The following is an 11272-nucleotide window of genomic DNA, read 5'->3' as shown; positions in this document are numbered from 1 at the left end:
ATGATGACAAATCATCAAGTTTTTTAGGCAACGACAAATCATCGTTCAAAAAGGCCAGATATACACATGTCTCACTATAATTTAATTATCCAACAATTTTTTACGTCCAAAAATAATAAAATTTTGTAACTAAAAAGTAAAACAATTTATGCAAGACTTTGAATTATTAATTTTTTTAACTAAAAAAATTAAAACAGTTAATGCAAGACTTTGAATTATTAATTTTTTTAACTAAAAAAATAAGATAATTTATGCAAGACTTTGAATTATTAAATTTTTTAACTAAAAAATAAAACAATTTATGCAAGACTTATTCACGTACTAAATTAAATATCGTCCAGTACCCTAATGCCACGTGTACACGGTTAATGGATTTGGCCAATGGCGAAAAAGCAGTGACGTTATGTTCGGGTATCCATTAAGTTCAACGGAATTATTAGGTGAGTTGAGTAAATAAAGAAATAATAAAAAGGGAAAATAAATAACCGGTAATAATCGTCGTTCACACAAAAGCTCTAAATAAAAAGGTCGAAGAGAGGCACTGCCGGAAGGGAACAACCACCGTCTTTCAATTTTCCGGCGATCTCCTCGTTTCTTCCACCTGCGATCTAATATCCCAACAATCAAACATGGTTCGTATTCATCCCATCGTTTATTTCTCGCACTTTTCAGTTTCGTTGACTTTCGCTCTATGTTTAGATCTATTAGTTCTTTTTGTTTGCTAATATTGAATTTGTGAAAAATTAAATCTGAATTGTTGTTTTGAAATTGAATTCACTTGAATCTCGTAGGTTTCTTCAAATGCATAATTAAAATCGGAAACTTGTTGCAATTAGGTTAAATTTTTTATTTTACAATAGCGCTGTTGATTAAGGATTTTGTTAATTAGTTCCTGAATTTCATGATTCGAATGCTGATTGTGAAATAATCTGTTAGTGTATGGATCAATGTATCCTACCTTGATTTTAGGTTATGGATCTGAGCGCTTACAGCTTATTTCGTAAAAAATCACTTTTGAAAAACTTCATCTATTTGTGATGGCTTTTTCAAAAATTGATAATATGGGAAAAAAAAAATTCTAAAATCTGCTTCAAAGAAGAAGTTTTTATTAGCTTTTCAGTTTTTTTAATTACTAACTGATTTATGCAATTTTGATTGGTTGAATTTGTATATTGCATTATTAATTGAAATAAGATGTGGAATTTTGCTGTTTTGTGTAGACTACATCAAGACGCCTTGCAGTTAGGAAGGTGGAGAAGTTTGAGAAAAACATCACAAAAAGAGGAAGTGTGCCAGAAACCACTGTTAAGAAAGGAAAAGACTATCCTGTTGGCCCCGTGCTGCTTGGTTTCTTCGTCTTTGTTGTTATTGGATCATGTAAGACTATCCTTTTAATATCATTCTCCTTTATACGTTTTACTGTTTTTGTTTTCATTATTTCATAATAATCATAGCTGAAATTCTTTTGTTGAATTGTGTAAACATTTGTTGTTTGCGTGATCTATTTGGTACGCATTGTGAATTCATAAAAAAAATTAATTTTTGCCCCTCAGAAATTTAGAGATTATTTTTAGTGGTTTTATAGAAAAGCATAAACTCTTTTTGTCTGCAGTAATGGAAATCACTTTTTTTTAAAATCAATTTTGAAAAATGATTTTTTTGGAAGCTATTTAAAACACCTTCTCATGTAAGCAGTTTTTAAATATTTTTCTTCAGATTTACCATTTTTTCTAAAAACTGTAACAAACAACCGAAAACTTTCAGAAGTGATTATTTTTAGTAAAAAAAGTGATTTTTTACAAAATAAAGTTGTAACAGACGGCTCTAAGGATCAGCAAAGGTACCAATACCCCACGAGTATGAAAATTAGCAAGCAATCATTATTTAATTTTTTTAGTACTTCATTGCATGACAAATATCATGTCTTGTATTCCAATTTCCAACACGTCAATGGTTGCTAAGAACATTGCACATCTTTATGACCAAAGTACTTGAGTACATAACTTATTGCTGGACTCTCTGAATTAAATTATACTTTTTCCAATACTCTTTGCCAAAAGAACTGAAAAATATATGGATTGCAATTCTTCTTGTTGAATCAAATGTGGGATCTTGCATTCATAACCAAAATACTTTTTTGTTTTGTGTATTGAGGATTATAATGCAGCGAGGGAAAGGGTGTTGGGTATGATTATCATTATTATTGCTCAAGTGGAAAATTCAATTTGGGATTAAGAAATTCCCAAAGGGAATGGATGCTGCTTGAGCAAAAGTTTTAAGTACCTTCTTAAGGATTAGTATATATATGCTTTGGAGTGTACTAGATTGTGTGTTACCTTTCTTCCATTAGCATTTTCATGGCATATGTTTTGTACTTTCATTGACATGTTTGCTTGCTTTTATTATTCAGCTCTCTTTCAGATAATCAGGACAGCAACGAGTGGAGGCATGGCATAATGGAGCTTTGAGTTGGACTGTGTCATCTTCTCTTTCTTAGCCCTGTAGAAAATATGACTATACTTTTCTACATGTACTTGGACTGTACCCAGTTCCTGTTCATGTTTTGATGAAGTTTTAAGGATTTTTAATTATACAACTATTGCGCCTCTTCTCTTTAATTTTACGTAATACGGCAGATTGGTTTTTTAGTAGTTATGAAATTTATGAATTATGAATATGATAGAGCATGCACTATTGTTTCCTACACGCCATGATAAGGGCTGAAGACGCACCATTATTGATCTGGAAGCTGCTAAACAATAGACAATGTATAACATTCGTTAGATTAAATAGGTCTACAGATTTTATTATGGATCAATCACATCATATATTCAAAAGACCCCACCTTCTACAACCCAAGTTGGAAATAATGTGGGGATCTTACAATAGAAAAATAAATAGGGGAGTGTTATGGAATTTGAGAAAAATGGAGAAAGGTTAATAAGGGGGAAGGTTGCAAAAATGAGAGAAAAAATGTGAGGATCCTTACACATCTCTAACTCTCCCCTTTGACCACTGTTTTAGGGCTTCAGCACTCAAAATACCCACGTTTCTGCGCACATGTTTGTTAAGTTTTTTTAAACATGAGTTGATTTCCAAACGAAGTAACTAGAACCTCGTGATTTGAGGGGAAATATTACCAGCCATTGGTGTATAATATACAAACTAAATAAAGGTATTGTAGCCAGGCATGGTTGAAATGCAATACCAAATGCATGCTTCTAGTCCTGCAATTTTCTTCCATGTGGCACACGCTAGTTTGTTGCAAGTAACCAAACTATACATTTGATTTGATTTAAAGAACTTGAGCACGCCCTTGCTTCCCAATAAAGGTCAGATAAACATCAATGTCAAAGAAGACTTATTATATGTGAGAAAATTGCCAAAAATATTTAACTTCTTACCAAGAAGACGTAGAACAAAACACGCATATAAAACGTATGACTATAAACCATGAAATGACACACAAGGAATGAAGGTAAGGTGTGCTAAGTTGTTAAATAATTTTTTTCCCTTCAAACTAACTACACTCAGGTGTCGCTCCAACATATTTTTAAAGCTTATATATATATATTGAGAAGACCAAGCTCAAGGTGCACTAGATGCCGAATTCGCGTCCTACCTATCAAGATTGTTGATTATCCATCAACCGAATATCCACATTTCGTGTTGGATTCTCCACACTAGAATGATCGTCGCCAGGCCCTGAGAATCCCTATAAAAAGGATTTTGTATCTAAAAAGTCAGGTACATATAATTCATTACCTCTTCATCTCCCAAACTCCTATTGATTTGGACGTCAGAATGTTTGTAGAGACCTCTCTAAAAGTTAAGTAATTGTCAACTTCCGCAATCTTTAGACTCTAGCTGTCTCCACTCGTCACGTACATACCAACTTATATGATACACAATACTAGAAATATAATCAAAATCCAAAGAGCATAATTCACATGCAGCCGCTCAAGCTAAATAGAGCAATTTTATTTGCATGTTTTTTAACAAAACAACATTGACATGTTTGATTTAAATGAAAAATAAAGACATTTATAATCCGATAAAATATGTCCAATTTCAATTTCATCAACTTGTGAGTGATGCATACAATTCACCACCATTGTTGAATTCATTTTAAATATAACATTTTAAAATCTTAAATAATTGAGTTACTTGATAGCGTATCATTTTTCTTACAAAAATTTAAAATATTTTAATAAAGAATGAATTAAATATGAATTTTTAAGTTTTTTTTACTAAAAAAGTCATATTTAATTTATTTTTTGTGGTGAAAATTCTTATAATATTTTAAATATATCTAAAAAACATTCAAAAATTTGAATAATACATACGAGATGACTTAAAAGTCACAGACAAAATTAAAAGAAAAAACTTTTAATAACTAAAAAGTTAATATTATCTATGTCCCTAATTATAAGAACCCTTTAAAAAAATTTCCTTAATATAATAACGTAATGTTAAATTTTTACATAGATTAAAAAATTTATTTAACTTTAAAAATAATGTGTACTTCATTTTCCACATTATAATTTTTCCCAAAAAATTAACATTAGAAAATTAAGAAAAAGATATCTAACCTTGCAAAAAAGAAAATCAATGTACTAATATAAAAAAATTGATTACACTTAATTTTAAATATAAAGGTTTCAAATAATAAAATCACAATCAAATTTGATAACATCCATGATGTTCTAATCATATTTTGGCCCCCTCTTGATTAAAGGGCCATCTATTCTATTTCTTGCTACTGCTTTCCATCAATAAAAACAATTATTTTTCCTTTTATTTGGATGCTCCCCAATCAACCTCCTTGTCCCATCACTTGTTTCACATTCACAAATCACAATATTGCCCTTGAGCTCCTAATCAATTTACGCCCACATACCAAATTCATTGTCCAACTTTTGCTTCTTGTTGCCCCCTAAGAGGTAAACACATCTTCCCGGATTTTACTCATAGGTTAGACTTTAGAGGTGTTTGTTACGACTACGTTTATGTACTATGATAGCCTATTGTCCAATTTACATTCGACATAGGTTGTGAATTTTTGACCTTTATTACTTTGGTGTCTAGAGTCAAATTTTGTGTCTCTTCATGGCATTTTAAACTTCCTATTGGCGAGGACTGAGGATTGCTTTCAATTTCCACATATAAAAGATATTCTTTCCATTCATTTTTGTTTGTCGTTTTAAAGGTATACATACAGAAAAACAAGATTTGTTATTTTTCACAATATCAACTCATCCCATCTATTTCTCTTTACAGTAAATAATCAAGGATATTTATCAAACAATAATTAACTTTTAAAATGATAGATAAATTAGAATAAGATTCTTCTATAAAAGTGACAAAGTAAAATATATTGAAGGAGTAAATTTAAGTGATTTCAGTGAGAAAATAAAATATTAATATTATTAAATTGAATGTTTTATCTTGAATTTAAATTCAATACTTTACAATTGTCTATATAAATTTCAAATAATAATTATCACTTTCTTTGTTGACAAAAAGTTAATAAACCCTTCGATTTGTGTAGCTGGAAAGTTAAAAACTATTACTAGAACATGTTCCAATTAGTAAAGTGACAACAAATGCCTAAATTCTGTTTCTTTATTCCTTGTATTAACGCAAAATGAACTAATTAAACAATTAGGTAGTTGATTTTGTGTCTCTATACAATGTAAAGTTAAACATTGAACATAAAATAAAAAAATAATATAGTAAGATCATTTAAACATAAATTAATTTTCTCTCTTCAAATATTAACTAATAAAATCATTGAAATTAATAATAAAGTTAGTACTCAAATAAATTTGTTTAATTATCGTAAATTGATATCTTATATATAAGACGGGAGATAGTAACACTTAAAGAGTTTGTATAGTATTGTCTTGGCATCTAATCTATAATGACATTATTGTTGAAATTATGGTTCCATGCAGGGGTAGTTTTGGAAATAAACAGAGAGAGAACTCAACTAAGTAACGACCATGCGTGAAGAAGTTGACATCTGAATTGGATGGATAAGGGATATGAACACAAAGCATATAAAAGTTGTGATTTCTGCTCAGTGGAAGTGGAACCATACCTTTCTCTTCTCTACATTATTAACTCTACCTTACTAAAAGTATATATATATATATATATAATAAAATTATGTCAATTATTATTTCCTTTAGAATAAACCGTTAATTTCACTGCTAAACAATATTATTATTTTAATTTATTCTCTAGATTATAGAAATAATCATTAAATTATTATTAATTTATCAATTTAATTAGAAATAATCAAAAGTTAGTTTTTTAATTTCTTCAAACATATGAGAAATAAAATTTTAGTCAATGAAGTAAATTGATGGTCTATTTTTGTGTTTTAAAATAATATTTTTCTTTATTGCTTTCTTTCAATTTGATTTATATTTATTGCTAATGTTTTCTAAATTAGACAGAGACAATGACTTATAACATTGAAAATACTTTTGCTATCATATTCTTATTCTTGTTCTTGTCTTTCTTTCTTTTTGCAAATTCTCTTATCTCAGCTTCATGAACTCATTCTCATTATATTTTTATACTAAATAAATCACTACAAGGAGAGCCAAACATTGAACACTCACGTGCTTATTTTGTTCTATATAGGACCCTGTAGTGCAAACTAGAGTTTCTGTGCAGAGTGATGATTAAAGTCGAATCTTTTGTAAGTTTAGTATTGGCCCCTCCCTTTGTTCTACCAAATATAATTACATTTACAAGTATCAATTTCTGATAAGAATTAGAAACCAAGAATAATCTTTGTCATTTTTTTTAAAGGGTGTGTTAATTCTCATCTCCCTCAAATTTTCAGTGTTTATTTGCATTTCTTAAATTTATTAAACTTTTTTGGTGGATAAGACAGCATCTTATCAAAGTCACATCCTTAATTATTACATTTTATTTAATTTTCATTTAAACATTCTTATGAGTAGAAATTGGTAGATTTTGTGTAGTTCTTAGTTCTTGATGTCTTCAATTTTCTTATATCACAAGTACTTAACATTTTTTAGCTTTAGCGATTATTAAATAATTTATGTGAGCTGAATTCACGACACTTACGTGAAGTTAGTTAAAAACATTAGTAAATTCAATTCACCTACAACTTAGTTAAATCATCTATGTTAGTCTTGATTTAACTAAGTTGATCATGTAATTGGATTTTCTCTAAAAGTGGGGCATAATCTACTTTTGATGCTATGTTTCTGGCTTGTGTCTTTCTTTTACCTTAACAGTGAAGTACTCAAAGAAACCAAGATGGGTTTTCTAGGTAATGGTAGCAAGATGTGGCTGAAATGTTGGGAGAAGATTTCAGTTCATGGTTACAAAATCCATCAACAGTACTATTTGTATATTGGGTCAAAGAAAGTGAAGAGAGAGTTATGGAGAAAGCTTTTGTTGACATGGGTGTTGGGTTGGATTGTAGTGTCTTTGTGGATCTTTTGTTGTATGAGGTTACAAGTTGTTGAAAAGAGGAAAGAAACTTTGGCAAGTTTGTGTGATGAAAGGGCTAGGATTGTGCAGGATCAGTTTAATGTTAGTATGAATCATATTCAAGCTATGTCAATTTTGATCTCAAGCTTTCATCATGCTAAGAGTCCCTCGGCCATTGATCAGGTACTTTCCATATCATATAATATGCAATTTTTTGTTGTCTCCAACCCTCTGATTTCTAAGGGAAAGGAAAGAGACTATGATAATTCCGAGTTTGATTGAGAAATAAGTAAAGTTTGATCAATGAATATTCAAACTAAAATTTGAACTCAGATTTTTCGTAATGATTTGTGAATTTCATATACCTCGTAAGTCAAGCCATCTTGCATTTCAGGACTGATTACTCACTACAAGTTATTATTTTTCATGTCTTCATTCATTATGTTATTATAGCTTTTCATGCTTATTGTTACGATGGCAGACAGTAACAAAAGACAAGGAGTTATATGTGTCATTTTTTAATTGGTTTAACCATTTCAAAGTCTATCCTACTATATAGCACTGTTATTATAGTTATAACCTTAATTGGTTAATTTCTTAATATTATATTTTGTTAAGTGCATGTTTGTATTTGTGGTGAGTTTGATAAAATTACAATAGCAGTGTGATGTTGTTTAAGCTTCATAGTGTAGCTTTTGCTAAAATCGACCGTGATCCTTACAATCTAATCATGCGGTGATAGTGTCAACTCAAGTGCAGAGATGAATCTAACTTGTAAAACCTACAGAGAACATTTGCTAGGTACACAGAAAGGACAGCTTTTGAGAGGCCTCTAACAAGTGGTGTTGCATATGCTGTAAGAGTGTTACATTCTGAAAGGGAACAATTTGAGAAGCAACAAGGTTGGATTATTAAAAGAATGGATACTTTGGAGCAGAATCCAGTTCATAAGGATGATTATGCCACAGAGGCATTGGAACAATCCTTTATTCAAGAAGAATATGCTCCTGTCATATTTGCACAAGATACTATTTCACATGTCATTTCTGTTGATGTGCTTTCTGGAAAGGTAGGTTTATGTAGTAACATTATTGTTAAATTTTAGGTTTACTAAACTATTTGAGGAGTTTTAAATATGGTTTTCAACTAAAATAGTGTTTTTGTTGTTGTAATTAGGTCAATTTGTTACTATTGACAAACAGTTGTTGTAATTATGGTTGTTGACTTGTTGATGAACAGGAAGACCGTGATAATGTGTTACGTGCAAGAGAATCAGGCAAAGGGGTTTTAACTGAACCCTTCAGGCTTCTCAAATCAAATCGTCTAGGGGTTATTCTGACATTTGCTGTCTACAAGAGATATCTTCCATCAAATGCAACCCCAAATGAAAGGATTCAAGCAACTAATGGGTATGTATGCATGATGCATATATTTTGGAATTTAATGAATCTCTCATGCATTAGTTTTTGGTAAACAAATTAATTAAGCGCTTATCAGATACATGTTTATCTATAAACTGTTTCTATAACAAAAGATAAAATAAGGTCACACAGTTTTCTTTTAAGTTATATGCTGTCATAAATAATCTGAAAACAACTTATAAACATGTCTTAAGTTGTTTTCATAAGCTCAATCAAATGTCAGTAGATAAACTCGTATAAGTCAATCCAAACAGGTAAGGAAATAGCATTTTAATCTTTTGTCTATTGCTAAATAGGTATCTTGGCGGGGTATTTGATGTTGAATCATTAGTGGAGAAATTACTTCAACAACTTGCTAGCAAGCAAAGTGTAATTGTTAATGTATATGACACTACAAATCATACTCATCCAATAGTCATGTATGGTAGTACAAATGTATCAGGGGATGTGTTCTGTCATGTCAGCACTCTTAACTTTGGAGACCCTTTCAGGAAACATGAGATGCATTGCAGGTATTAGTAATGCTACACATTTCTTATACACTAATAGTGTATCAAAGTTAACCTCTTTATGAAATTTAAGTTTGACTCTTGGGCAGGTTCAAACAGAAACCACCATGGCCATGGTTGGCTATAACTACTTCAATTGGCATTCTTGTTATTGCTCTCCTTGTTGGACATATTTTTCATGCCACTGTGAATCGAATTGCCAAAGTAGAAGATGATTGCCGTGAGATGACAGAGCTTAAAAAACGCGCAGAGGCAGCCGATGTTGCAAAATCTCAAGTATATGTTTAGTTTTTTATTTGCTTAATGAATTTGCTTAACCTGCACTAATCACATGGACTTGATTAATTATAACTGCAGTTTCTTGCCACTGTTTCTCATGAAATCAGAACACCAATGAATGGTGTTTTAGGTGAGTTGTTTAGTGTCTATGGTTTAGTATACAGTGTATGATTTTCAACTATATAGGAAGGGATCCTTAACCATAGCTTTGTTCTATATTGCATTTTTTAGGGATGCTGCATATGCTTATGGACACAGATTTAGATGTAACTCAACAGGAATATGTCAGAACAGCACAGGAAAGTGGTAAAGCTCTTGTGTCACTTATAAATGAAGTTTTGGATCAGGCAAAGATTGAATTTGGTAAGCTAGAGCTTGAAGCTGTGCTTTTTGATATACGGTCGATTTTGGATGATGTATTGTCACTATTTTCTGACAAGTCCCAAGGAAAAGGAGTTGAGGTAATACATCTCTTGTTTACTGATGCACTTTGATCATGGTGAAATTTTCAAAACATGCAGTGTCTAATTATAGGTCATTGCTTTTCATGATTTTATTGTTTGGGAATCACAGTTGGCGGCTTATGTGTCAGATCATGTTCCTGAATTGCTAATAGGCGATCCCGGAAGGTTTCGGCAAATAATTACTAATCTCATGGGAAACTCAATTAAGGTAAGTATCATACTAAATCATGGAAGTTTTGCAATTCAGATTGTCTGCGGTCAACGTACTAGTGGCCATTGGGTCGAGATCGAATGGTCCATCTTTAAAAAAATAAATTCTACATTGAAAGCTGGACCTTACGATCTTAATTCAACAAACACTAATATGTTGACTGCATGAGCATGCGGGACTGCTGACTGCAGGTAATCCAAATTCGAAGTTTTGTACAAGGGAAAAATGTTACCAGTCAGCGTTACACCAAAGAATGAATATTAGAAGAGTAAAATTGATGTGTATTTTGTAGAACATAAGTATCATGAAAACTGATTTTGTTACTGTAATTGTTTGGCAGTTCACCGACAAAGGACATATTTTTGTAACCATCCATCTTGTTGAGGAGATTGTTCATTCTATAGAGGTTGACAATGAATCAAATCCAGAAAATACATTGAGTGGTTTCGCCGTCACTAATAGTTGCCTGAGTTGGAAAGGATTCAAGGCTTTCAGTCAAGAAGGACCACTTGGTTCTTTCTCTTCCTCCTCTACTGATCTCATCAATTTGATTGTATCTGTTGAAGATACAGGTGAAGGCATACCTAGAGAAGCTCAATCCCTCATCTTCACTCCATTCATGCAAGTAGGTTCGTCGATCTCTCGAAAACATGGAGGAACAGGTATTGGACTAAGCATTAGCAAGTGTTTGGTTGGCCTCATGAATGGTGAAATTGGATTTGCAAGTGAACCAAAGATTGGATCCACTTTCACCTTTACTTCTGTATTCACCAATGGACTCCTCAGTTCTAATGAGTGTAGAATACAGCAAATCAACAGATCTCAGCCTGCATCTTCAGAATTTGAGGGGATGAATGCATTGGTTATTGATCCAAGACCTGTTAGAGCAAAAGTGTCTAGATATCATAT

General features: G+C 31.5%; 2 protein-coding genes across 2 annotated transcripts in view; both read left to right on the top strand.

The window, feature by feature from the left end:
• Positions 1-464: 464 nt before the first annotated feature.
• On the top strand, positions 465-2596 carry LOC101506542 (uncharacterized). The gene is made up of 3 exons (XM_004504351.4): positions 465-632; positions 1221-1377; positions 2411-2596. Exons 1-3 carry the CDS (start codon positions 630-632, stop codon positions 2455-2457), a joined length of 207 nt encoding a protein of 68 aa, XP_004504408.1. The 5' UTR covers positions 465-629; the 3' UTR covers positions 2458-2596.
• A 4592-nt stretch (positions 2597-7188) lies between these two features.
• LOC101506212 (histidine kinase 3-like) overlaps positions 7189-11272 on the top strand; it is a gene marked incomplete at its 5' end in the record, with an annotated part of 5700 nt that continues 1616 nt past the window's right edge. The window contains 9 exons of the mRNA XM_073370118.1: positions 7189-7662; positions 8267-8548; positions 8719-8888; positions 9197-9412; positions 9499-9685; positions 9767-9818; positions 9920-10149; positions 10262-10360; positions 10704-11270. Of these exons, the coding sequence (XP_073226219.1) occupies positions 7189-7662; positions 8267-8548; positions 8719-8888; positions 9197-9412; positions 9499-9685; positions 9767-9818; positions 9920-10149; positions 10262-10360; positions 10704-11270 (2277 nt within the window). The remainder of the gene's footprint in view (positions 7663-8266; positions 8549-8718; positions 8889-9196; positions 9413-9498; positions 9686-9766; positions 9819-9919; positions 10150-10261; positions 10361-10703; positions 11271-11272) is intronic.

The sequence above is a fragment of the Cicer arietinum genome, chromosome 6 (assembly GCF_000331145.2).
Source record: "Cicer arietinum cultivar CDC Frontier isolate Library 1 chromosome 6, Cicar.CDCFrontier_v2.0, whole genome shotgun sequence".
In the NCBI taxonomy this organism is placed as follows: domain Eukaryota; kingdom Viridiplantae; phylum Streptophyta; class Magnoliopsida; order Fabales; family Fabaceae; genus Cicer; species Cicer arietinum.
Note: the sequence above shows the minus strand (reverse complement) of the source record. Positions and strands in the feature narration are given on the sequence as shown.

Excerpts from the sequence above, each read along its gene's own strand:
- LOC101506542 (XM_004504351.4), top strand. Across the intron at positions 1,378-2,410 it reads CTTTGTTGTTATTGGATCAT|CTCTCTTTCAGATAATCAGG; the intron begins GTAAGACTATCC and ends TTTATTATTCAG.